This window comes from Setaria viridis, chromosome 4 (assembly GCF_005286985.2).
Source record: "Setaria viridis chromosome 4, Setaria_viridis_v4.0, whole genome shotgun sequence".
In the NCBI taxonomy this organism is placed as follows: Eukaryota; Viridiplantae; Streptophyta; class Magnoliopsida; order Poales; family Poaceae; genus Setaria; species Setaria viridis.
Window position 1 is genome coordinate 1,118,870 of NC_048266.2, and position 27,971 is coordinate 1,146,840.

General features: G+C 47.1%; 4 protein-coding genes and 1 pseudogene across 4 annotated transcripts; 4 read left to right on the forward strand and 1 right to left on the reverse strand.

The window, feature by feature from the left end:
• The first annotated feature begins 1,894 nt into the window (after positions 1-1,894).
• LOC117851310 (peroxisomal membrane protein 11-5) lies at positions 1,895-4,694 on the forward strand. Its single transcript, XM_034733104.2, has 8 exons — positions 1,895-2,054; positions 2,925-3,132; positions 3,232-3,306; positions 3,420-3,494; positions 3,709-3,789; positions 3,896-3,970; positions 4,071-4,244; positions 4,356-4,694. The coding sequence occupies exons 2-8, from the start codon at positions 2,941-2,943 to the stop codon at positions 4,383-4,385; spliced, it is 702 nt and encodes a 233-aa protein (XP_034588995.1). The 5' UTR covers positions 1,895-2,054; positions 2,925-2,940; the 3' UTR covers positions 4,386-4,694.
• A 2,068-nt stretch (positions 4,695-6,762) lies between these two features.
• On the reverse strand, positions 6,763-9,540 carry LOC117852105 (uncharacterized). The gene is made up of 2 exons (XM_034734046.2): positions 9,226-9,540; positions 6,763-9,132 (listed from the first exon to the last, which is right to left on the reverse strand). The coding sequence occupies exon 2, from the start codon at positions 9,129-9,131 to the stop codon at positions 6,978-6,980; it is 2,154 nt and encodes a 717-aa protein (XP_034589937.1). The 5' UTR covers position 9,132; positions 9,226-9,540; the 3' UTR covers positions 6,763-6,977.
• Positions 9,541-10,433: 893 nt separating this feature from the next.
• On the forward strand, positions 10,434-12,531 carry LOC117853121 (uncharacterized). The gene is made up of 6 exons (XM_034735489.1): positions 10,434-10,822; positions 11,204-11,359; positions 11,451-11,583; positions 11,672-11,711; positions 11,871-11,975; positions 12,178-12,531. Exons 1-5 carry the CDS (start codon positions 10,520-10,522, stop codon positions 11,956-11,958), a joined length of 720 nt encoding a protein of 239 aa, XP_034591380.1. The 5' UTR covers positions 10,434-10,519; the 3' UTR covers positions 11,959-11,975; positions 12,178-12,531.
• A 9,011-nt stretch (positions 12,532-21,542) lies between these two features.
• Positions 21,543-22,556, forward strand: LOC117853142 (dehydration-responsive element-binding protein 1C). The gene has a single exon (XM_034735515.2). The coding sequence runs from the start codon at positions 21,626-21,628 to the stop codon at positions 22,331-22,333; it is 708 nt and encodes a 235-aa protein (XP_034591406.2). The 5' UTR covers positions 21,543-21,625; the 3' UTR covers positions 22,334-22,556.
• A 3,676-nt stretch (positions 22,557-26,232) lies between these two features.
• LOC140222476 (G-type lectin S-receptor-like serine/threonine-protein kinase At2g19130) lies at positions 26,233-27,842 on the forward strand (annotated as a pseudogene).
• The last annotated feature ends 129 nt before the right edge of the window (positions 27,843-27,971 follow it).

Sequence of the window (27,971 nt, forward strand, 5' to 3'; positions counted from 1 at the left end):
TCTTCCTTCTTTGTGACGAAGTGGGTGCTGGAGCATTGCTGAACACGCTGGAGGTGAGTGATTGATGGACTAGGATGACAGGCAGAGCCGATCGGCAGGCGCGCCCTACCAAGAATGATAGAAATGCGATCCGAATGGGTATAGTGCATCAACCGACACTTCAAATACTTATTTCTTTACTATTATGCTTTTGTCATTCATGAAATGGACATCTGAATACATGTATCTTGAATTCATTTCATTTTCTACAATCAAAGATAAATCCAAGAATCATAATCATTTTGATACTGGAGGATATTTTTTTGCAAAACAACCACGACCGCGGCTGAACGCCACCCGTCCGTTTTTTCGTGCGGAACGCGGGCGTGCGAGCAAAGAGGAGCTGTCTTTAATCAAGCTGATGCATGGAGTAAGTGAAAAGTAGGACGACAAAAAGGAGGAGGGACGGGCCACACGCATACACCTACACATACTCGTGCGTATAGCTTTCAGGTAATGAACGAATGGCGTGGAATTCCGGCCGAATCGGCGACGCAGATGGAGGAAAAGGCGGCTCGCCGACACTAGACCCCTGCTTGTGCTTGGCCTTTGGCGTCCTGCGCTCGCAAGTCGCACCACACGCGGCGGCCATTTCCTGCTGGCGCGCCCGTGTGCGCCGGTGCAGCCTTGCTTGCGTGGGCGTGGCAGTGGCAGTCCGGGGCCGGCCGGGGCTGGGAGGCGAGGCTAGGCTAGGCTATTTGCCTGCTCGGTCTCTCCATTTCAGACCCGTGAGCCTGTCGGTTACGTGGTCGCCGTCCGTCGTCCCCGTCCCGGGCGAGAGCAACCACGACTCAACACAGACGCTTGGCTTGGCTTGGCTTGGCTTCCCAGACTAGGCAGGCGGGAGGCCCGAGCTGCCGGCCTGTGGGCTGTGGCAGCATGCAGCAACACCAATAGTAGTAGTGCAAAGGCGACGATGGCTGGAGGAGCCTGGAGGAGGGGACAGAGCGGCTTCATGCCAAAAGAGTCGGAGGGCATCTGCCGGCGACACGGGTGCCCGTGTTGTTTGCCGCCCTGCGCGCTCGCGTTGCAGTTTACCCACGTCCAATGGACCGAATTTGCTGGAGAGCTACAAGAGTTGAAAAGGCCGGCAGTTGATAGCACACGATGCCAACGTGGGCCGTCATCTTCTAAGAAGAGAAAAGATCCGTAACTGGGCCTTCTTTGTCCGCAGTATGTGATCAGGTCGAGTAATTTATATTTTTCTTATATTTCTTTAATTTTCCTTATAGCAAGCCCATTTCCTAAAGAGCTGGACCTAAGGGCCCACTGACGGATGGCGCAAACATGGGCCGTCATCATCCACCGAAGGAAACAAAAGTGGTTGCTTGCAGGTCTGTGCCAAGGCATCCACTATGCCCGAATTCTACGGTCGCTACGGGCACAACGCACAACCAAGCTACTAGGATAGCGCGACCTTGCAAACTAGCAATACTCTTTGTCACTTTGGGACCGACCAATTGCACACATAAAAACCTGCTGTAACTTTCCAGACTTAAAGTCCTCAGTAATGGAAAAAATAATAAACATTGATCGTGACTTTTGTCCACATGATACAAATAAAACTACTAGAAGATGTCGGAGATATACTCCGACATCGTCTCGTAACCTTATAAGACAACATTAATTTTTATGGCGCTCCAAATAGATTAGATGATGATGTCGGGTAACAATCACCGTCAGTAGGTAACATTAGAATAAGATATAGGGAGAGTAGATAATTAATCACAAATTTATCTGTCTGAGGAGAACCCATAATCAAATACGGTTTGAATAACAAGTACTCAATATGTGCAAAGGAGCGCACGTTTTGTAGCAGGTTTCCTTCCATGTGCGCCTACCATTTTACCGGCTCAATATACAACTGTATTTAAAGAGGGAGGCGTGCGGAGGCGTGGGGTCTCGTTGTACTGCCCATCCCAATCAACTGATCGCCCGCAAAACGAGTAGCAGCTGCAGCAAGGCAGGCAGGCCGGCCGGCCGCGCAGGTTGATTCGCCGGACTCCCAAGCGCAGGTGAGGTTTCTTGCACGCCTTCGATTGCTCGCTAGTTTGAGAAGTCCATCTTCGTTTCCCCTTGACCACGGTGATCGATTTCCGTCGGGGGATTGCGCGATTTGGTGGAGTAGATACATAGATGGGTGCCGGTTCCTTGTACTACGCAGCCCCCTGAATTTCGGGGTTTGATGCGGGGATTCTAGTCTCGGTTCCGCCGTCGATTCGTTAGCTCGCTGCTTCGATTTCGGTGTGAGGAGGTATGTTTGGTTAGGGTTCTACCCACGGGAAGAGAGTAGAGATTCAGGGATCTTTGCCTTGCCAACCCCCCCTGCTCGTCGTGGACAAGTTCAATCCTTTCGTCTTCCACGATCCTCAAAGTCTGCTGCTACACCTACACGCCGCCGCGCCACCCGCCCCAGTCTGCTGCTTCCCCTCTCTTGCTTCTCTTTGGTCGTGGAGATCGGCGGCGGGCAGCGGCGGGGGGTTCGGGTTGACGACACGACACAGTCGGCGATGTGCCGGGGACAGCCAGGGCACCACCGCCTGCCACCTTTGATGCCACTGGGGAAGCGAGGCTTCCGGTGGCGGCGCTGCTGGTGCTTGAGGCGGCTGCCGGCCGCCACCGAATCCCGGCTCGCCGCTGCTTTGCCGAAGCTGTCGCCCGATCTGGGGCATCGACAGGCTGGCCCTCCTGCAAATTTGCCCCCGTGTCTGTATGCAAGCGCGCAGAGAATATCTTCGACTGAACCCGCATCACTTTATCTGTTTATTATACCTTATTAGCTTCAGTTTTAGTTTCTTCGTTTTGTGCCTTAACTGCACGCCTGTTCTGCATTGTGATGTTAATTGAGTCACTGCTCTAGTTTTGACTCAATTTCCTTTATGCAGTTACTGAATTTACACCATGACTTCTCTGGAGACCGTGAGAGGAGATCTTGCGCTGGTCATTTTGTACCTGAACAAGGCTGAAGCAAGAGATAAGATCTGTAGAGCTATACAGTATGGATCAAAGTTTCTGAGCAACGGACAACCAGGGCCCGCGCAGAATGTTGACAAGTCAACTAGTTTAGCTCGGAAAGTTTTCAGGCTTTTTAAGGTACTGTATAATCGTTCGCATACTACAGATTGCAAATTTAATAAGAGGATCAAACCTGAATCTTCACATGATTTGTGATTCTATCTATCACCTCTACAGTTTGTCAATGACCTGCATGCTCTAATTAGTCCCCCTGCCAAAGGAACGCCACTTCCACTGATCTTACTCGGGAAGGTATGCTGATTCTTGAAGGTGGCATTATTACATTCTTCATCTGTGAACTCAATTCAGCTGATGATGGTTTTGTTCTGAATCTTCCCGATTGATTGTCTTCATGTATCTCTCAGTCGAAGAATGCAATGCTGTCAACTTTCCTCTTCCTGGATCAAATTGTGTGGGCTGGGAGGACAGGAATATACAAGGTTTGAGAATTCCCTTCGATATCGTCAGCCTAGAAAAGTTTGATCTGCTAGAGCTTTTCCCTATACCTTTTTCTGCTCAAAGAAACAAACAAAGAAAAATTGACGCGGAATCGTTCTGCCCTATTGTACCTGCTAAAGAAATCATACAAGAAAATGCATACTCTATTTATATGGTGACAAACAAAAGATGGGAAGATAATCCAGTTGTTTACAGAACAAGGAGCGAGCGGAGTTCCTCAGCAGGATAGCATTCTATTGCTTCCTCGGTTCTAACACCTGCACAACCATTATTGAGGTATGATTATTCTCTCTTGTTCTGTTCTGAGTATCGGTATGGTTTATTTGGTTCTGGATGTAGAATCATTTTACTATGTGGAAATGACTCTTGCCTAATTGTATAGCTAGCTGAGCTCCAACGGTTGTCCAAGTCAATGAAGAAGCTAGAGAAGGAGCTCAAGCACCAAGAGTTGTACAAGGTACTACCTTCAACTTGAGTAGAGAATAGTCATCGGTGAAACTGTTGTTCCATGCTCATCTTCGTTGAAATATTCAACTGTATTTTTACGACTTTGCCAGAACGAGCAATACCGGATGAAGCTGCAGAAGTCAAATGAGCGGCTTCTTGCTCTGATAAAATCCAGCCTCGACATAGTTGTTGCGGTGGGGTTACTGCAGCTGGCTCCAAAGAAGGTGACCCCCCGCGTCACCGGGGCGTTTGGCTTTGCCAGCTCGCTGATCGCGTGCTATCAGGTACGGAACACTGCTTACCCTCTTCCTCGTTGTCCGTTGAGAGCCACCCACTGGAAAGTCCAAAGCTTAAGTTTCATTTCTTTTGACCCTTTCTCTCCTTCTCCCCGGCAGTTGCTTCCAAGCCCAGCCAAGAGCAAGTGATGTGATGTGTAGGCGAGGAGGGCAGCTGGTGTATCTGTCGCCTGCTGATGGCATCGTCGTCGTGGACAAGAAGAAATAGTAATTCCGGATGGATGGAATAAGAAATGGGGCGTCGTGGACAAGAACACTGCTTACCCTCTTCCTCTCCGTGTAGCAAAGCAGTCCTTTGTGGCTGATGATTACTGTACGATCCGGTTTGTAAGATTGGGGCGCAGTGACTTGTCATGAAATAAGAAATAGCCGGTGTAAACGATGCATTTGATGCCAACTGTGTAGCCTGTTTTTCGTGGAAGGCCTTTGTTACACTCACCGGAAGAAGCGGATTGGATTGTGTTGTGTATCCCAAGCTCCAAGGACAACCCAGCACTGGGCTCTCCATTGCAACAGGTACCTGCACCAACAGTGAGCGCCCCGGCAGCGAGCGGACGCGGCACACTTCGCGCGCCCACAACCCGCTCGACGGAATGCCGCACCACGCGGCCGTAGACCGCCTCGCGCACCTCCACGCCATGCTCGTTGAACCCGGCCCCGCTACCGGTTGGTTCTCCTATGTGAAGGTCCTCAGCATTGGAAACAGAGAAGGTCGTGGTCCCGTGGCACTCGCGCCAGGCGAGCCATCTCCTTGAGGCCTGAGCGTGACTGGGGTCGAGCAAATGCCAGGATTCGCAAGGCGCAGGGACTTGCTGCCACCGGCGGCCAGGGAGATGGGGGTGGACTACTGCATGGTCCTCAACGTCGACCGCGAAGCCGGCGACGACGGCCTCAACACTCTGGCAGCCTGGCAAGTGGGAAGAACACTCCGCCAACAGTCAGGAAGGAGGCAGAGGCCAAGTTCGAGCACATCTATGGGGCATACGAGGTTGCCCACCCCTCCCTCTCACTTTCTTCCATTCCAGTTTACCTTTTATTGCAAAGATTATTGTTTCGTTTGTTGCCAATGGCGTTTTGATCCTCAACTCCTTTGTCAGTTAACAAAGCCATTCAACAACATCATTTAAAGTGCCACTGATTCTGCATAAATTTAAACTTTCTCATAAGAGGTTGTGATAAGAAATAATAGTATCTAGGAGGCAATAACTATTGTTGCGTGTTCAAAATGAGGCTTTTTTTTAAAAAAAATCCTAACTCTAGCTTATCGATTTGAGGCGTTGACTGTTTGCAGTCAAATTTTGCATTTCACTCTGTGTAGTGGTTTGCATTTTTCTGGTATAACTCAAAAGCAGAAGATTTTCCCCCATCCAGTTCTTGAAACTGTTGAACAATGTTGTGTGTCACCTCTCACTTGCTTAGCGATCCAAGAAACGTAGAATCTCAGTTTCTTAGCAATCTTCGAAATGCAGTATCTACAATTAGCTACTAGAAGAACTGAAGAATGGCCCAAAGGAAAGGCGCCCCTAGGAGCAGGAGGTCCTGGCGCATCTTCCTTCTCACTTGGCGAGGCTCATTCCACCTCTTTCCATTTTAATCCGAAGAGGCAAGCATAGTAAATAAGATCTTACTCTGCTATATCAACAATTCAGATAATACCACAAGTCCACAACTAATTTCTTTAAGCGACAAGAACATACTTGGAGATATACCGCTTGTCACTATAGATAGCCGCGGCAACGCCGCACCAGGGTTTTCTAGTCATTAATACTAAAATTATGAATGATTGTCTATTAGTGAAATGGATCTGGAAAATTGTGAAAGGTTCAGATGAGCTGTGGTACAAGCTGAGATGACAAATTGCCCATCTGGTGATAAGGTTGAGGCGCCCAGCCAATCCTTTCATCCGGATCGGATCGGCTCTTGTTTGTTTTTTTCCTTTTTCCTTTTCTTTTGGTTCTTTGGTTACATAAGTTAATGTTCAGTTTCGGGTTTTGTAAAGCAATGGTTCCTGCATGTGCCAGGGTTTTGGACGCTGTTTATACGTTGTGACTAAAAACGATTTATTATTATTATTGTTTTTTTTGGGGGTGGGTGGGTGGGTGTTCATGAGCAGAACAATTCAGTCAATGGAGGTCTGGGGAAATAATGAGAACAATTCTGCGTTGCAATCTTTACTTGTTTTTTTTGGAAGGAGACATCTACTGTACTTGTGGAGGTTGACCAAAATGCCTCAGGCAACTCAATATGCCATTTCGAGCTTACTAATTGGGGAAGAAATCAAATAAAAGGTCTTGTTGAGATGAAGAAATGAGACATCAACAAAATAAAACGAAAAATTATTCTTATATTATCATCCTTGAAATTTGATGTATGTGTTGACAGAGGTTCTAACTCTAGCTATCGGCTGTACAGTGCAACAGCTGTAGTAAATAAGGTATTCAACGTGGAGAACAACTCAGGGCAAACGAATTGGCGACGAATGCTCCTTCGGCTGAGAAAGTACATATACATAAAGTAAATGAATCACACAACTCTGCTTTGTTACACGAACAGCACACTGCTAAGTGCTAACTTACAACACAAATACACAATCATTTGAAACATCAAATCATCAAATCATACCCAAATCAACATCAAATCTGACGAATCAGCAATCATCACAAACCAATCACTCCAGCAGAAGTGCTAGCAGTGCGCTTCAGACTAGAATGTTTTGATCCCTCAAACAGGTAAATCATGTGCAGGGGCACCGTTGTTACCTCGCGCACCGTCGGTCGTAGAGGGGCGCTCCAGAATGCCGGCGTGTGTGAGCAGTGCCCAGAGATGGGTCATGAACTCCCCGCCAGCGGCAAGCATCTCAGTGTGGATCTCGACATTGCTTGATGGCGCAAGGAAGAGGATGAACTCGGCCCAGAAGTCAGCCAACACCTTCCATCTTTGCTCCTTCGGAACCACTCCTCTGAGCTCCCTCCCGAGCCTGCCCCCCAGCTCCAGGATTGTGCAGCTGCTGTTGCTCGGCAAGACCGCCATCACCAGCTTCTCACACCGGCTGCTTATACTGTCACAACCGGTGATGATTTCCCAAGCTTCCACGACCACGGCGTCGAAGATGCGCTGGGTGTCATAGCCATGGCCGGGCAGCATGTCCGGAACAAAAGCCACCAGGTAGGCGCAGTAGTCCGACAGCGTCTTGGCGACACGGTGGTCACCGGTTGGAGGAACCGGGTGACCATCCATGGCGATGGTCGTCCCGACGTGCCATACAAGAATCTTATGTATATGTGTGGACAGGGTGCAGGCCCATGAGAACTGGCTTCCCAGCTGATTTTTGGCTAGAGCCGATTGCCCATCTTGTAACTGCCCATTGCTCTCTTTGAACCCAGAAAGGACGCGCTCGATGAGTTCATCTGCCAACTTGATCTTTTCCCCAGCCTTCTGGCCTCCTCTTGTTGCATCGACCAGACCTAGTGACAGAAGCGATAGCATATTCCTCGGGTGGTAGTCGAAGTTGAGTAACAGGGAGTGCTGCCCAAGCGCTCTTTGCCACGATTTTTTTGCTTTCCGTTTTACACTAGAAGTTTGATTCAAACCTGACGACCACGTGGGTCGTCGGTGGGAATGGAGGTCGTCCACTATGTCCCACCTCCAGTATTGTTTGGCAAGTGGTAGAAGATACGATGCTAACACAATGATAAGCAGCACAATGGTTACCCAGCGAGTAACATCGATTCCATGAACACTCTGTTCCAAACTACTGCGATGGTAGTGCCTGCTAAATGGTCCTGAGATACTATTTGAAACAGTAACGGTTATTACGATAAACCATACTTTCAAGCCCTTAAACCCCAAATACTCTGTGTTGAACCTTGTATAGAGGAAATCATATAGGAATGACAACTCCATCTCTATAACTCCAAAAGCACGAACATAGTTACCTTCTTCAGAGATGAGCCCATGAAGCACGAAATCTAATGTCTTGGCGAGGCCAGCTTCACCAATCTCGTATCCGCACAACCTCCGCTTCAACAATTTAAACAGTGAGAAGGAGAGCGCAACGTCCTTCAGTGTTTCCATAGCTTCCTGGTTGAAAGTGCTCTGACTCTCGATCCATCGCCACACGGAATCAATGGTGGTGCATTTTCTCCTTGTGGCCTCTGTAAATTTAACTCTATATTCAGGTGCGGTGGGAAGCAGGGAAGCTACTTCTTCTTCACCGTGGAAAATGTACTTGTACCCTTCCATGGTTCCAGGGTTGAAGTCCCGAGGTATTTGCTCATGCTCAATCATCATGTAATCAGCGACTACTTTAGACAGCTTCAGCAAACCTCCTTTTTTGCTCGCGTTGCTTAAACTCTGATACTTTGTGTACGTCAAAATGACGCTCAGCATCCAGAATATCCAGATGTTTGCAGTGTAACTTCTGTTGTGACCTTTGCAATTCACAATCAGCCATAGCACAAGGATGATCTGTATCAAGTGCTGCACAAATATCCTCTTCCTGTGCTCAATGTCATGTATGCTATAAACTGAGAGGGAATCAACATTCACTTGGATGAAGAGGAGGATGGTGCCCCATAGGACGAAAGTCTGGTCACGGAAGGGACCATCCTGCAGCAATCCGATGGTGTAGGGGACCAGCACAGTGAAGAGTGTGTACACCGCCCACACAAAGAAGCGGAAGAACCCCTGGCTATACCGTCGCCGGCGTGAGCCAAAAAGCTCGACGAGGATCCAGATCAAGGCGCTGAAGAGGACGAGGACTTCCACGCGCACCAGCCGACCTTGAGTGCTGCCCCAGCTCTGGGTAAAGGTTGTGGTGGAATTCTTGATCCCCATGGCTTCTCCGGTGACTGCGGGTACTCCAAACTTGTCCATGCTAGAGGTGGAGGGAGAAGAAGAGATAATTAGACCAAATTAACATGAATGGTGATGAAAAGGTGAGGGAGGATGTCATGAATCAGAACCGGACTTGAGGGCTTTGGCGAATGGTCCGCTGCTGTAGAAATGGCTGATTTTGTGTTGCGATGCGATGCAGTAGAACAAGTGCAATTCAATGATCAACCAGAACAGATCACCCGGAGATGGAATACTGATGGAACGTGCACGGCAAAATCATCCTACAACATTCAAACGCTCGGTACTTGCAGCACCTTCCAATGGTCATGGATATGGAGAGCACACACGGAAGAAAAGCACAAATTCTTTGCTTGGCTTGTGGTGCAATCTAAAATTCAAAAGCATATGCCCATTTTTTACTCTAATAAATATCTGAGAGGTAGGAGCTTTTTCTGTTCCAAACAAAAAGGGACTTCACAATTCTGGCAGGTTTACATAAGGTGAAACACCTGTTTAAATGGGGGGGGGGGGGGGGGGGGGCAATTTATAAAGTAAAAGACGGTCAAAGAGTTCGCTTCTGGGAAGATGCTTGGATTAATGATATTCCCCTTAAAATCCAATTTCCTTCCCTATTTGAGATGCGTTCAAACCCAGAACTCCTAGTAGCAGAATGCATGGAAGCTGGGAATTGGAATGCTAATTTCAGAAGATCCTTCACAGCTTCTGACTTGAGGGAATGGCAGTAAGCTTATGGACCTGTTACAGGAGGAACAGTTGACCCCACATTTGAGAGATGAAGTTGTCTGGATGCTAGACAAGTCTAAATCTTTCTCTACTAAATCTCTATATAGGTTTATTACTTTTGGAGGAGTCAGGAGTAAAGAAAAGACTCTATTATGTGGAAATGCAAACTCCCTAAATTTTTCTCTGCGGCAGATGCTTCATAACAAGCTCCCTTCTGCCTCTGAAGTGAAGAAAAGAGGCTGGAAGCGAAGGTACCAATGTGTCCCTTCTTCCAGCTAGTGTTGGTCTTTTGTGTTGAACACTCCTTTTCTTCTTGTTTCTTTCGGTTCTGTTCTGTAAACTCCTTTATATGCTTTCTATAAAACTCCTTCAAAAAAAAATCAGCCGTTTTCCTAATTAAGAATGAAAACACGAATTCGGCCCGCAGCCCAGGGAGATGAATGAACAGGACGTTTTCCTAATGAAGAATGCGACCTCCACAAGAGCCCACGTTGATATCCCAGCCCACTCACTTTGCGACACTGACCTCCGTCCGGGCTTTTCAAAAAAAAAAAAAAAGACACCGACCTTGTGAGGATTCGGAGCGTCCCGCCCTCCCCTCCTCAAGCTCCGTATCCACCGAACAAAACGGGGAGCGGCCCCCCGCTCTGTCGCAGGCTTGGAGCGCTCAGCACCTTGCGAACATGAAGGCCATCGGGAGCTTCGGCGATTGGTGGTGGAACCTCCCGTCTCTCCGCCGCCGCCGCAAGTCCGGCTCCCGCCGCCGCAACAACGACGACCACCGGGGCCGCCGCCGTGGTGGTCCCCCGCGGGAGCCGCTCTCGTCGTCCTCCTCGGAGTCCATCGGCCAGAGCAGCGGCTGGCCCGTCGAGTTCCCCTTCAGGCAGGCGGTCACGGCCGCCTGCCTCACCTTCACCGGAGACACCATCGCGCAGGTCCGCGACCGCATCGTCGACCGCCGCCGAGGACGCAGCGCCGACAGCAAGGTCACCCCCGCATCTCACTCATGTCTCGATCGCATGCAGTTAGCTGATACAAGGAAAAACATTTACGATTTTACATTAGTACAATAAATAAATAAATATGCATCTGGCATTTTGCAAGTAGCAGACTAGAGCACGTACTACCTCAGCCATGCATGTAGGAAGCAACGGCCGCCGGGGACAAGCGGACAGTAGAGCCACCAGAACACCAGGCAAGAATGAGGACCCAATAGCCCATAGCGCCTATTGTTGTAGAAAACAAGTATGTATCTCGTGCAGTGCAAGTGCGGTCCTGCCCTACCGTGGCAAATTTTTAGGTAGAATATTGTCCATTGGCATTCGTCACATTGTGAATTCTGATGTCTATTTAGGTGCTCATTTCAGGAACTGATGCCGGATATGTTGCTGAACCATGATTGGCTTCGTGCACTTCGTATGGCTTCCTATGGATTCCTTCTTTATGGCCCAGGATCCGATGCATGGTATCAGTTTCTTGATCGGTGCATGCCCAAGCAGACATTTGTAAATTTGTCCGCTAAGGTATCCTTGCATCCTCCACTGAACTGATTTGTTGGGTTATATAAGCATTTTATTCACAAGATACCTTTTCTTATAACTATTGTCATTTCAGGTCATACTGAACCAGATCGTGCTTGTTCCTTGTGTTATTGTTATGGTTTTTGCTTGGAACTACTTATGGTCAGGGAAATTGTCAGAGCTGTCATCTAAATATCAGAATGATGCCATTCCTACACTTCTATACGGTAATCCTTCTGCCTAAATGCAGTTTGAACTACTTGAACAGAAATAACTGATATTATGGTACATTTCACATTGTAATGGATATTGCAGGGGTTAGGTTTTGGACTCCTGTATCAGTTGTCAACTTTGGGTATGCACATTTGGCTTCTTATTTTTAATGTTTGTCTCGGATACTTCTTGGACCAATCAGGATGTGATTGAATACACTGGATGACTATTTAATTGCTACTTACCTCATTGGAGCAGAAGCAACGCAGTTGGTTCTTATGCTAGTTTTTATGTGTGCCAGGATGATTCCTTTGCATGCTCGTGTTACCTTCATGTCCACTTGTTCCATTTTTTGGAACTTCTATTTATCTAATACTATGAACAAATGAAACCGCCGGCTCATCAGGTTGGTCTCGACACAACTCAAATTCCAACCTATAAACTTCTCTTGGCTGGGCTTACGTATTTTAAATTTTGAACAACTTGTCTAATAATACCTGCATTTGCTGTCATCTTTCTTGTGCTCACCTGACATGGAGCATTTCATCGTGCACAGCTGCTTACCTATCTGGAAATTTACACTGAACAATTTGACATGATGCTTGTAGGGTATGTACGTATTGACGCAAAATCTGGGCTTCAGACTTCTGCGTTGATCAACACGAATGACTTGGGGATCTGCTTAACTCCAGTGCAGGCTCCAAATCAGCTCGCGAGGTGCAAGGCGTGCTAGTTAATTTGACATGAAATTGACATGGGAAACATTAAATTCTTGAGCCGACAAGCCTTCGAGCTCATTAACAGGCGTTACTTTTAATAAACACCACAATAGTTAGAATTTTAATATAATCATGCGGTGTAAATAAACAGAAGCATTAATGGCGTGTGCCATCAGCTATACGAGCCGACGGGCTAAGATGGATGCAATATAGAACAACAGCCATGAAAAGAGCCCTTGCTAATCATGCGCATGATTAGATAAACTAACAGATCTTAATTAATATCATGAGACGTGTATTGAACTCAGACAAGGCAACATGGCTAAGAGGGCATTAACCTTAATCTGTTAGTCTAAAAGATTATAACATGATAACAAGAACCTCTTGCCTACCGCTTACAAGCCGATTAAGCTAACTGATCTAATTAATGTCATGAGATATGTATTGAACTTAGATAAGGCAACACGACTAAGAGGGTATTAACTTCGACCTGCTAACTTAACAGACTAGCTTGCGGCAGAAAGGCCTCGTACGCACACCTATCGGCTCAATAACGTCATCACGCTTCTATGAGATATGGATGATACCCAGCCGATGCATCGGCTCTCAATAGTAGCGTTTTGGCATTAAGGATCCGACGGCTAGCAATACGAGGGGCAGGAGTAAAGATTTATTGGATCTAGCATATGAAAAGCAAATAAAGTATGCAAGATCTAACCAGCCGTACGATCAGATAACTGGTGAACATAACTGGTGAACGCTTAAATAAGATCAAGGAGCTGATAAAGACAACCTAATCAGATCTAAGCCGTTCGATAACTGTGAGCGCTTGATAAAACTAAGAGATCGATACGATGCAACTTAATAAAACCAAACAACTCGATAACTGTGAGCAACGTCGAAGATAAATAGAATATTGGACAAAGCCTAGAAAGTTCTACTTGCATTCTAAGTTAACTCGATAACTAGCCACATGATAAAAGATCAGAATATTGGACGGTGCCTAGAAAGTTCTGATATAGATAATGTAATGACCAGGTGACGGTACTTACAAGCTCACCTGAGATCGAAACTGATGCAGCCCTGCGCGCAAGAAGAAACTTGCAAGTTTCTACTCTACTCCTACTCCTAGGGTTTTGGCGGCGTGGTGCCGAAAGGTTATATTGATTGATCGATGATTATTCGTTATAAGATTCATGGGTTTATATTTATACCCTGGAGCAACCTAAAATCCTAGTCGCGTGGTGTCCTCCTCGCGCGGTTCGCCTCCACCGCTGCAATCGCGAGCATGCCGCGACCCCGATCCCGACCAATAGGAGGCGCGAGGCCAAGACGGTTCGTGAGCGAAGGCTGGAGGGCCGTTGCCTCCCGTTCGGCTCGGTGTCACCTTCCTCGGCCAGCACTGTGTTCCGTCCAATGGGAGGGGATGTCTGCGGCTGAAGAGACGTGGCCGAGAGCTGAGGTGTGTGGCGACTTCAATTGGCCATCAAGACGGTGCCGCGCTGTTAGGCTTGACGACCACCGGAAGAGGAGATCGGTGATGGCAGCGCACCTTCTCTCTCCCTTCTTTTCTAGAAAATCCTCTCCTCCTTGATCTCCCTATCCTGCCGAATTCATAGATGCCTGCAGCTCAAAATTTGAAAAAAAAAATCCAATCTGCTGCTAGTGATGTGGTTGTGTTGACGGCTGTTAGCACGCCAAGTTGTGAACCGCAAGCGCACGGATCAGTTGTAGCTTTTCCCTCAGAGTACTCCCCTAAGATTTATTAATCCGTGGAACTTATAGCACATGATCTATTTTAACTAGTATTGTTAGTATGGACTTGGTGTTGATGAGTGATTCGGATCTAATCTACTAAACATGTACAGATAGATAACATATAGAACAGAGATAACCAATCTAGAGCAACATAGACTATGCATATGTTGTAATTCTGAGCATAGATATTAAAGCAACACATATATGATCTTAGTAAAAAGTATCTTTAAATCTACACATCTGGTCCGGCTCCCGAAACCCCCTATCTTACACAAGAAAAATCCCGTCACGATCCCCTCTATCAGCATAGGTAGATTAAAGGCACGATCAAAAGAACATGTTATACTCATTGGTAGATAAGACATGCAAATCCGGTTACCACGACCACAAGAACATCCTAAGCAATCTATCATCGATTAATAGATTGAAAAGCAAGCAAACGCAATAGAGCATAAAATCATAGAAGGAGATACTTAGATCGCTAAGAACACGAACAGATATATTACTTCACCATGAATGATTGTACATCACAAGATCACAACCGGGATCCTACTTTGATCTTGTGACTCCTAGCTCCAGAACTCCAGCGTGATCTTTCTCGCAGGGTGATCACGCCGGCAGAGGCTCGTCTACGCTAACCCTTGACAACTGCACGACCCTCGGATCCCTAAAGTGGTGTCCCTCAAGCTCCTTCTGCTTCTCTGTTGCTTCACGTCGAGTACGTCATCTCCAATCTGCGGCCTTGGTGATTTTTGGTGGTATTTATAGTCCAGAGGGTGCGTGGTAAAAATTGGAAGGTGAGGGGGCGAAGGAAACCCCAGGCCGATTGGCCTAAGAGGATCCAGGTCGATCAGCCTGGGCCTTCCTTTTGCCCTCTCACGTCCTGCTCGTCTCCAAGTCTACTCAGGTGCTTTGGAATCTTCTTTTTTTTTTACTTGCATGTGGGCCTAGCACGTCGGTAGCTTCAGGATGAGATTGATCTTTAATGACTTTCCAAATCTCCACTTGATCTTCTTCGATTCCTCTTTAATCCCAAGCTAGTCATTACCATATTTCCTAGGTAATGTTGGAAAGTTGCTTGTCAAAAATAGGCACCAGTGGGCGCCAAAGGGTACCAGGCCGATCGGCCTAGCCCTTTGATTTTCGTCTTCGTCTAGTTCGATGCTCGTTTCAGTGCTTTATCCAAAAATATAATTTTAGGTTCAATTTTCTGAAAAAACACAACATCCCCAAAATACGTTGCATACGTGAAAATGATCAGTTTATTAGGTGTGATCGATAGTTTAGATATTAAATTTATATCATTATTGAAGATAAATAGGGATAAAAGTGTGTCAATAACGAGCGTTAATAGATTGCTCGGCGTCAAGGAAGCCAGCTGGCATGCTGCCTGCGCATGACGTTCGGTGCGGTGGCTTTGACAGAGAGGGAAGGACCTAGCTGCTTATCATGTTAACGCTGGCTAACGCACTAGCGGCGTGGCAGGTGGCGGCGGTCGCTGCAGCTGTAGCAGCCTATGCTGTCTGCAACCGCGCGTCCATTGAGATTTGAGAAGTCACACCTGGTGAACCTTCAGTTCCAGAAGAATGTGCAGTTGCACGTGCTTTCTTCAGTAGATATGCTATTCCCTTTGGCTTGTTTGATTAGCTGGATTCGAGATACACTACAAACCTGGCGCGGCTTTGCCGCACCCTTTGTTGGGTTTAGCCAAACTATCCATATGTTGAGATAAAACTTAGAGCAGACAGAACCATGTATCTATTTGACGCAGAAATAAAAAAGTATTAACAATCCAACGTTTAAGTGCTACTTGAGGAATGGTGTTATGTACAATCTTAAAATATAGGCCAGGTCTTACTAACATGCCACAACAATAATACTATTTTTCATCTAGCATCTATAGCTGTTTGAATACAGATAATATTGGGACCACAGATTTGGGAACAGAAGCAACAACGTTTTACAAAAGCTTGATTAGCTCGTCAAATGAACCGGTATTTGACCCCTGATTTGCAAGGACACGGGTTTTTGAGATGCTTCGTTGTTGGGATTTTCAGATCGAGACATGCTCAAGGGAATTAACTTTTTTCTTGCCCTGGCAGATTAAATCGATAATGTTTGGAGCAGCATGCCCTCAAGATGCCATGGACAGTGTTTGTGGCGAGCTGCAAGTTCATAATGTAGCAGGTGAGCGTAAATTGCCCCTCACCCTTTGCGATGACTTTATACAAATTATACGGAATTATTGGTGGGGTGCAGAGAATGATCGAAGGAAGACACATTTGGTGCTTTTGGGAGACAATGCTACAACCAAAGAGTAATGGTGGATTGGGCTTTCGAGACTTGCGTCTTTTTAACCAGGCTTTGCTTGCTCGACAGGGATGGAGGCTGTTATTATACCCGGATAGTTTGTGTTCAAAGCTATTAAAGGTCAAATATTACCCGAGGGAAAATTTGTTGGATACAGTATTTGGCGGCAGTATTTCCCCGCATAGCGTTCCATTATGTATGGGCTGGAGCTGGTAAAAAAGGAATTATACAAAGAATTGAAAATGGCCATAGTATTCAGATTTGGCGGGATAATTGGATTCCTAGAGAACTTTCTCTAAAAGTGGTAACAAGATGCAGAAGGCCAAGAATCAGGTGGGTCTCTGACTTATTTGAGAATGAACATAGAGATTGAAACCGCAGCCTTATTAGAAGTATTTCCCTACCTGTGGGTTCTGATGCTATTTTAAAGAAGAATTCCGACTAACAAAACACCCGACCAAATTGCTTGGCATTTTGAAAATTCAGAATTATTCTCAGTAAGGTCTGTATATAAATTGGCACTAAGGCTGCAATGTCAGGACCAGATATCATCGAGTACAGAACCAAAGAGGAGGGAGAAGCTATGGAGCAATATCTAGAAGGTGGATGTACCACCAAAAGTGTGTATGTTTGCATGGAGACTTGCCTCAAATGCTCTTGCTTCGAACACTAATAAGAAGGCAAGGTATATTATTTAGGATGATGCCTGCACATTTTGCGGACTTGCTTGAAGATGTAGCACATGCAATAGTAGGATGCCTGCGTGCCAGAGCTCTTCTGATAGAAATCAGACAAAGGTGGGCTATACTAGAAATTTTCCATTAGCAATACATCGAACTGGAGTGGTTTTTACTCACCCTTAACAATACACCAGAGAATGCTAGGCCTGCTTTAATATTGTCTCTCTTGAGAAATTTGTCGATACGTAATGATCTCACACATATGGAGGCACATAATTCTCTATTACAGGTTCAGTCTGAGTAACTGAATCAATGCTGAATAATTTGTCAATCCAACATTCTGATTTGTTTTTGGAAGATGTAAAAGGTAGGCGGATCATCGGTGAATCAAAGAAGGCAAAAGAGACTAATGAGATCGCAAGAGCAGCCCGACCAATACCTACATGGAATCCACCCGAGCAAGGATGGCTGAAATTAAATGTTGATGCAGGTACTACAGGTGCTATGGTAACAAACCACAATGGGGATGTCGTGATTTCAGCTTAGCCACGCTTTTTTTGACTGTCAATCAGTAGAAGAGGCTGAATTTGCAGCTTGTTGTGAAGGTTTAAAGCTGGTTATGTAATGGTGCCAAGGTCCTAATTATCCTAGAATCAGATAACAATACATGTATAAGAAGCTTGACGTCGGATGAAATGGATCGATCAAGTTTCAGTTCCATGGATTACAGATGCAAGAGAGTATATGTCAAGGATAGAACATATTAAATTCCAACATGTAAAGAGAAGCCAAAATTCAGTAGCTCATGAGTTGAGTCAACACGCTTGCCGAGTTAACTCAACAGCGGTGTGGGCTGAGCTTGGGCTCGGGCCGGGCCGCACATCATTTTCTAGTGTAAATTTAATTTATTTTATTATTCGTGCTGGGCTCGAGCTCACCCTTTTTTCCCCCGCAAAAATCAGTGCCACGCCCGACCCTAAATGAGTGCGGGCGGGCTTAGCCCATCGGGCTCGGCCGGACCTATTTTGCTCAGGTATAATATTTCTGAATGTATCGAGCAACTAGCGTTCAAGGATTGTAACTCCTCCATGACTTAATCAATGAAGAGTCTCTTTTCTCGAAGAAAAAAAAATGAGGTTTACTAAGAGGAAGGGAGTTTCTTTTGATCTGTGCGACGATGGGAAGCATATTTTAGAGCTGCGTGGGAAAGAATATTTTGGAGCTGCGGAAGGGGAATAGTCCATGAGATTTATGAAGCAACAGGCCACATGACAGCTCGCGAGTAATGCAGCGCGTATTCGCTAAGGAGCTGGAAAATTGAAGAACCCTTCGCGCTGACTCGTGTTCTGGCAGCCCGACTAAAAAAGACAGAATCAACGGATGATGTTTGTTGTTGACGTGGCCTAATGTGCTCCTCGCTTTTGGCCTGACATCGTCTTATAGAGATGCACTCTGTTTTCTCTTTTGCGTGGTAGCCTGGTAGGTCAGTAAGCAAGAGCTGAACCATGCAAAGAATGGCATGCCCTCTACACATCTGATTGGAAATTCTCGGTTAAGCACTGTTGTTACACTCTAAATTCCCATGGTCATTTTCCTGATATATATGTGGATTCAGTTCTTTTCCGCAAATTGGCTAAATACATGTGAAAATGCAAAAGTTTAACTGATGGTGCTATACATTTTTTCTTTTATTATCTGGTTTACATAAGATATCCAAATTGCTAAGTTGATATGGAATCTAGGATCTGTGGCACCGTGATTATCAGATGATATGAACCAGGGAAAGTTATTTACAAGTGGATATGAAAACTGTGATCTTTGGTTACTTTAGCAAAACTTAGACCTTATTATCCATCCCCACATCTCACTTCAGATATTGCCCTGGTGCATAACAGTGACATAAGACGGACTAATTATATGTTATTCATTTCTTTTAGCTTATTTCATATAGATGACAGTGTATCTACTTGTACTTTGAAGCATATGGTGGATAAGGCACTTGGGTGCATGCATGGGGTTTGGGAAATTCCACACATTCGTTCTTGCACACACCAGGATGACCAAAAGAACTCTGAAGCAACCAATATTTTGAAGCATATGCATGCATGGAACATAGTTTCAGATAAGCATACAAGTCATCTTTTAGGCAATCAGTTCAGTAAAGCTCATCAACCTGGACACTACTGAGCCCCTATTTCTAGTACTGCTACTATACGAGTAGCACTGTTTTTGTGGTGACGTGAGTACGTGACACGCCGGATCGGGCCGAACAAAACATCGGATCCCTTGCAAAATCAATTACGGTGAGCTGAGCACGTGTACGTGGACGACGACGGCGCCGCTCGTCGTCAATGACCGACCACGCTCGGCAACGGCGACATGGGGTTGATGGTGGACGGATGCCCATCATCATGTACAGCCCAATCCTGGGTCACGACGCGCTCTACTGACTGAGATACTACGACGACGCCAACGGCCACGTCACGTTGGCCCGCTCCCGGCGTCCCACCTGCTGGACGCCCACGTGTCAGGCCGGCACCCCCAGGTAGAGGCGAGAGGTCGGCACGTGTACCAGCGGCACCCGATGGCCAGAAAGCGACGGCTGCAGGGCGGAATCCAAACGGGATGCGCAACCTCGCGCGCCGCTGAATCGGTCCGGACGGCGACACCTAAGACAGAAGAAATCAATCGCAAGGGAAGGAAGAATTCTCTCTCGTGCGCGCGCCGCCGGCCCACGCAGCGGCGGCAGCGGAGAGCGAGGGCACCACGCGTTTCCGCGGGCGGCGCCACGGATTTGTCCCTTTGCCGTCTGTCTCCGAGCTGGCACGGCAACGGCAACCAACCCAAGCAACGAAGCCACTGCCGCCGCATGCGTGGTGTGGTGTACGGGTGGGCACCTCACGTGCCCATGCGGCATGCGCCAACCAACTCCGCCCATGCGGCGTCCGGCCGCCCGGACTCGGCACAACCATCACGACGTCGCGTCTCCCGTCTCAGCAAACGACCGTCTCCGCCCTTCACTGTCGCGCTTCTGTCCCTCCCTCGTAGGCGCTCAGCAAGTTGTCCAGGGTCCATCGCTGCCTACAATAGTCTCATCTTACATAGTCGTACTATACAGCAGTACCCAATACTTTCCTTTACTAGAAAATGCGTGAAGGTTCTCTACCATAACAAAGGAAACGGGAGCCACCTAATTCCTACACAAACTTGAAAAATACTTTCTTTTTTTTTTGCAAATCGCGGTACATGAGGAGATGCTGATAAATGTCGTACGCACAATTCGAAAAAATATATGCTACTAGTAATCCTATTCTTGGGCAATCACATCGTTGTTTTACTTCGGTTACCTTTTCACTATTTACTTTTTTAAAACAAAATTATTCAACTAACAACTATTTGAATTGGATGTGTACGGTCGTAGAGGTCGGAGATAATTTTTTTCTAAAAAAGTAACTATATGAAAACGGAGTTAGTAGACTACAACTACGACATTTATATTGCAAATTGTGCTTTCATGGTGTTCAAGAGTGCTCTAAAACTAGTAATAGCTTGTCTTGCAACATACTCTTTGTCTACAAATATAAGTATTTCTAGATTTCTCACAAATCGATTTTATCAAAAAATTTGACTGTCAACAGTAAAGAATTCATAAAACATCATTACGTACGAATGATTTTACTAGATTCATCGTGAAACCAATAAGCACGTAACTATTTTTATTTAAAAATAGCTAATTTCTATAGATATTGTTGGTACAAAATAATTTATTTTTATGGACATTACTGGTCAAAATAGTGTATTAAAGACCGTGTCATCAACCAATACCATAAAATGCTTACGTTCGTGGATGAACGGGAGTATTACTTTCGATAGGTCAAAAGATACATGAGCACACATGACGTATGCAAACACCATCACATGACGTCGGTCAATCCAACTCCAAACTCCATCGTTCCGCAGTTGCCCTGCTCCATTTCGTTTCACACCGAAAAGCTCACCACGGTAGCCTAGTGCTAGATTCTGTCCTGATTCCTCGAGCCTGAATCCAGTGTAAGTAACTGCGTCAGGCAGTCATTCATTCAGTCAAGCCGGTAGCAGTGGCTGCAGCAGAAGTCGCCGGACCTCTCCCTCCGCCGCCCAAAAGCAAAAGCCAGCTGCTGTCGCCATCTCCACGTGGCCAGCTTGCTCCCTCACTCCCCATCCGGCAATCCGCAGCTGCTTCCTCCCTCCCTTCCTCCGCCCTCCGTCACTGCCATGGCGGGCTCCACCCTCCCCGACCCGATCCACAGCTTCCTGCAATCCTGCTTCCCCTACCTTGTTAAGGAATCCGACGCCATGCTGACGCCAACGCGGCTTCCCCGCCGTCCCGCCACCGCCCCCCACGCCCTCCTCCCGACCAAGTCCCGACGCCCCCCCACAGCACGCGCCCCTCCAGCTCACCTCCATCTCCCGCCACGCGCCCGCTTTAAACTTCTCCCGCTCCATCCATGCCTCACCAAATCCTATATAAACGTTCCCACTCGCCCAGCAAGCAGCAGCCACACGAACACCACCACCAAGATTCTAGAAATCACCACTCGATCCGATACATGGAGTACACCGACGTCGGGTACGACGAGCAGGATCAGTCGCCGGAGGCGGCGGCCGGCGGGGAGTACGCCACGGTCATGTCCGCGCCGCCCAAGCGCCCCGCGGGGCGGACCAAGTTCCGGGAGACCCGCCACCCGGTGTACCGCGGCGTGCGGCGGCGCGGGCCCGCGGGGCGCTGGGTCTGCGAGGTCCGGGAGCCCAACAAGAAGTCCCGCATCTGGCTCGGCACCTTCGCCACCGCCGAGGCCGCGGCGCGCGCGCACGACGTCGCCGCGCTCGCCCTCCGGGGCCGCGCCGCCTGCCTCAACTTCGCCGACTCCGCGCGCCTCCTCCGCGTCGACCCCGCCACGCTCGCCACCCCCGAGGACATCCGACGCGCCGCCATCGAGCTCGCCGAGGCCTCCGCCCACCAGGACGCCGCGGCGGCGGTCGCCTCCTCCTCCTCGTCATCGTCGTCCGCGGCCGTCGCGGCGGCGGCACCCATGACGGCGATGATGCACCAGCACCAGGACGCCGCGCCGTACGACTACGCGGCAATGTACGGCAACATGGACTTCGACAACCCGTACTGCTACGACGGGATGGGCGGCGGCGCCGTTGCCGGCGGCAACGATTGGACGCAGACCGGCTGGCATACGGACGGCGACGACGACGGCGCCGGTGCCGCCGGCTGCGGCAGCGACATGACGCTCTGGAGCTACTACTGAGTTCGATTGAGCTGGATAAACTCAGATGCTACTCTAAAGTCTCAACTATAGGAGGAGATTGGAAGAGGAGAAGCTGAGTTGATAGGGGTTCTTTTTTTTGGAGGGATGTTGAATTTGAATTCGAGTTTGTAAGCGAGGAGGAACGGCAAAAGGGCATGCAAAAAAATTGCACTTTTGCCGTTCTTCCTTTTGGGGCGAAGGAAATAAAGAAGACTAACTCTGGCTGCCGAGAGTTATTTTTTTGAAAGAAAAGAGGAAACAAATAGATTTAGTTATTCTTTGAAAACCCACAACCTAGCCGTTTTATACTGAATTAAAGAGGATACCATCGACCCTCTTTAGTTAAAATTAATTAAAACGGCTATTGAAAAGTTTTTGAAAAATAAATTGAATTAATTAAATTAAAATTAAAGAGGATAAATGGTGATCCTTCGGCACACCCTCAATGTTTGCCTAACAAAAATCTCTGTTTTTATTCGGAAAAAAAGCTAGATTTTTTTTTTCTATCCAGTTTCAACAGACCGGAGAGCTGGAGATGGATGGTGACAGCTGGTGCTCATGCTACTTGAGGTCAGTTGCCATTAGCGATGACTCGATATCATGCTGTAGAAAGAAAAAGCAACTGTTAAGCAAGTGGTCGTGGATTCACGTGGCCGTGGCTTGTTAAGTCCGGCGAGCGAGCGAGAGGGAGACAGGATCTTATCGGAGGGCGGCGACGATCCACGGTGGAGCCAGCACAAGTTCCAGTGTGTGCGCGTCGCACGTGCGGCTTGTTGCGAGCTCAAGCTTAAGATACTCGATCAGGTATCATGCAGGCAGAGGCAGGCGATTATATTTATATACATATATGTGTATATATAAATAATGGACGACGGTTGTGTCAGTCAGACGATCGCTGCTCCCCCTCCCAAAATAATAAACGCACATCTCACTTCTCCAAGTCAAACTTTGTAAGTTTGACAAAAAAATTATAAAAAATATACTACTAGTATAATAAGTATTAATAGATTGAACATTAAGTATATATTTTTAATAAATTTATTTGGAGATACAAATGATACTAATTTTTTATATTCTTACTTAAATTTAAAAATATTTGACTTCCTGAGATTTTGGGACGGAGGGAGTAATTGGAAGCCCCCGAATTGAATATGGGCACCGGCCCTGGCGACGCGTTTGCGCGGGCGGCGCCGCTGCTGAACAAACTGTCCACCCATCCCGTTCCCCTGCATGCTTATGGCTTCCTCGGCGGCTGCAGTCGCAGGGCAGTAGGATTCACTGAATCTTCAGCACTTCCGGTCCCGGCATGTGGGTGCCGCCGCTCACGTTGGGTGATCGTCACAGCCCAAGCAACAGGATTTTCCGTGCCTGAACTTTGTTCAGCCACAGTACTCGGGTTTAATCATTCCGGATAGAGTGGCGCCACCAGGAAGCAGAGGAAAGTAATAAGATTAAGATTACGAAAGTATTCGGTAGCACTTCACTTCAGAAAAAATAGCTCCACTTCATCAACTTCACAAAATTGTCTGCTAAATATGTCTAGCTCCACAAACTCCATCTTTAGGAAAAAAATCGTGGAGCTAAGGATCAGATCCACATTTTTCCTAAAGTACTTTAGGAGGCTCGAAAACATGACTTCCTCGTGAAGTCGAGAGTTACCTTTGCCACTCATTGCATAGCATACCGGTCCGCCCGCGCCTGCCGTCGCCGTGCTGCCCGCGCCGCCCTCGCCCGTCGGGCCTCGCCGCCCCCTGCCCACATCAACCGCGCCGACACCGCCCTTGCTCGCCACCCCCTTCCTGCGTCGGCCGCACGACCCCTGCTCATCGGACCGCGCCGCCCCCGCCCGGCGGTGGCGCGCTGCGCGGCCGGCCATGGCAACGCCACCTCCGCTCGTAAGAAAAAGCTCAAGAAACGACAGTGACCGCGCTGGGGATGTTGGGTCGTTTCTTCCCAACGCGGTTCCCCTTTCCTCCTGATCCGGTGCTCCCATCCCATTCTCGCCACCACGGACCAGGCACACGGCAACCCGACCTCTGCAATCCATGGCGCCGTTGTTCCTTGTGCCACCTCCGATTTTTGCCGATCCGCGTGCAGCTCAAATCTCCTGCTCGCCAGCTTCAAGAACCCAAATCCACCCCGAATCGTCCCTCCCTAAGCATCTGCAGGTAGCTGCAAGAACGGATCAACATGAATTGGGCAAGCTCCATTCGAGATCCAGATGAGGCATCGGGATGCAAGCGCTTGTCATCCGGCTTCCGGTGGTGCTTTAGACTCTGGCGCTGCAGCTGCCAGTAGTGCTCTAGCCATCCGAGCTTCAGGCGCCGATTCTCCTCCAGCCGCCCGTGTTGCAGGTGCCGGTGCTCCTATTGCTGAAGCAGCAGCTCCCAGCTGGTGATCCTCCAGCAGCCGGAGCAACTCCAGCCCGTGTTGCTAGTATAATTTGACATTGACTTTCTCTGTTATTCCCTTTCTCTCTTGAGGTAATTGGTTAGCAGCTTGAAGAGACATTCACACCATAGAGTGCCTGTGCTCTAATGCCATGCTGATGCATTGACCGGTGCTATGAGAATTCAATAGGCTACACAAGGCTAAATGGCCACTACTGCCACGCGCTGTCCAAATTTGGGTGATTTGGGTTCTGATTACTTCAAGCGCGAGCAGAGGAAAAGAAGGGGAGGAAAGAGAAGAGGCATACATGGATCCATTCACAAAGGGTAAAATATACTATTCACAACAAGTGCTCATATTTTTGGAGCTGGAGCACTACCACCAGCCAAACACGTGTAGCAGCTCCATGTTTTTCTGGAGTTGATGAAGTAGAGCTAGGAAAGTGTGGAGCTGGTTTTCGTGAGGTGGAGTGCTGCCAAACACCCCCCCTATATGTGAGCATGTGTCTGCTTCATTTGCATCAAAAAGTGTTGACCTATTTGTCGGCCATACATTTATGAGCCCACCGAGAGGCTTGGACAGTCCTACATACGAGGCTATACATCAAGACGTGTCAGACATGGAGACTACGGTGCAGGACGGCGTGGTCTACGTGGCGGACAAGAACTAGTCAAGGATTAAGAAACTACTCGTAGCAATTAGAGTATGACTCCTTAGTCGAATCCGACTAGTACTTTTGTACAACAACTGACCTGTAACCCTATCCTAGACAATATAAGGCGAGGCAGGGATCCCCTCCAAATAATGACCAATCAATACAACTCAACCAACACACAAGACGTAGGGTATTATGCAACATAAGCAGTCCGAACCTATCTAAATCGTGTGTTCGAGTTCACCTTCGAGTTCCTGGTCTTCGGCAATCCCCACGTACAAAACACTACCTCGGGTACCCCCTCGGTAGGTTGCCGGGTCTAAACACCAGCACTATTGATGAGACTTGGTCCCGATCTTCACCACGTAGGATCCCGATCAAGATAACTAGATGTAGAACATCTTAGATAACTTGTTGCAAGCAATGATAACCAGTGCAACCTGGCAAATAAAACTCGAAGCCAACCACCATCTTTAACTGGCAACCTGAATCGAGGATTCGCCCAACCACACTCTCAAAGAACCAACCAACACAACCTGGAATCAATGGACCAGGAGTACCAATTGGGAGCCGACGAAGCGGCCGTTTCGGTATTCGCTCAAGGAAATCACAACAGCAAAGGGGTAAAGATCACTCTCTGAATTTGTTAGCACACAACTGAACAAAACGGGTTCTATTTCATTATCAAAGTCTTGTGTAATCTTTCGGATACAAGAATTATTTATACTAGGAACAACCCTCCTAGGTGGGTGTGAATGGACTCGGGAGTTTATAGAGTTGTGATATCTAAAAGGTTACCACTAACTGAACTCCCGTGCAATCTCCACTAAATTGGTCAGGAAGTACAAAAGACATGCGGACTGTTGCATTGGAAGTAGACTTTTATCCTGTTCCATCAAGTACTCGTAGGTCTCCGGAGCTATCGGGAATAAAAGTTATGGTCGATTCAAAACATAGGAAGAATACTATTGACCAAGCTCCAGGTGTGTATTCCTCAGATATAGGTCTCGATGGAATCTGTAGGTCCTCATGGAAATCTTCTCTATCATATTGGTCTAGTGGAGAGTGGAATAGTAGATTCAGGTTCTTCAGCTCAATGCCGGAGATTTCAAGTCCTACTATCTATAATTTTACATTTGTCAACAACGACCAAGAGGTTTACTACATGTGCACCTTGTTGAACAATAATTTGATTGTGCAGGATCTGCTAGATGTCTCTGGCCAAAGGATATCGCGCATATGGAACTCGCACGATTGGGTGACGTTTAGCTACAAACCAAAATATCAGTGTGACGTATATGCTGTCTGTGGCCCTTTCACAATCTGCACGGGCAATGCAAATACATTATGTGAATGCATGAAGAGGTTCTCTGAAAGGTCTCCTGAGGATTGGAAGGTAGAGGACAGAACAGGTGGGTGTAAAAGAAATACTCCATTGAATTGCGGGAGTCACAGCGACAAAAATAGTACAGGTACCACAGACACATTCTACTCTATACCAAGCATTAGGTTGCCACATAATTCTAAGCGTATTCCAAATGCATCAAGCTGGACTGAATGTGCACGAGTTTGTTTGAATAATTGCTCTTGCACTGCATATTCCTATGGAAAAGATAGATGCTCTATCTGGCATGATGAACTGGTTAATGTAGCTGCTGATGGTAATGGAGAAATTCTTTACCTTCGCCTTGCTGCAAAAGAAGTGCAGAATTGGAAAAGCAATATAAGGGGAATGGTCACGGTTGTTGCCATTTGTGCAATATTTGCATCATTAGGTTTCATCTTTCTAATTTTGATTTGGAGGATGAGATTAGGCAAGTGGGCTAGCATATTTACATCATAGTTGTCGAGATTGTATAATACACTGTGATATCAAACCTGAAAACATACTTCTCGACACTTGCTTTGTTCCAAAAATTGCAGATTTCGGTATGGCTAAGTTTCTAGGGAGGGAATTCAGTCATGTTGTGACTACAATGCGAGGAACTATTGGATATCTTGCTCCTGAATGGATTAGCGGAACGTCAATTACATTAAAAGTCGATGTTTACAGCTACGGGATGCTTCTGCTAGAGATCGTATCAGGAAGTAGGAACTTAAGCAAAGAAGCATCTAGTGATGGTGATCATGCAAGCTACTTCCTTTTGAAAGTTACACAGAAGCTTCTTGATGGAGACATTGTTAGCCTTGTGGATGCAAACTTGCATGATGGCGTGAATATTGAGGAGGTTGCAAGAGTTTGCATATATTCAAGATGATGATCTTGATCGACCTACGATGCCTGAGGTGGTACAGTTTCTGGAGGGCATATGTGGGCCTGGTATGCCTCCAATGCCAAAGGTTACTCCATGCTATCGCAGGAGGCTCAACTTCTATGTGAGACTCGGTGTTTGTTTATGTTGAGTGTAGGTTGTCAGCTTGTTTTGTATACATATGAAGAAACTAGTTGTATGTAAGGTTACATACCCCCTCCGTTTTAAACTGTATATTATTTTGACTTTGTATATCTTAGATGTATAGTAAAAACTATGTCTATAAAAGTCAAAACAGCCTATAATTTGGGACGGAGGGATGACTTGTATTAATATAATT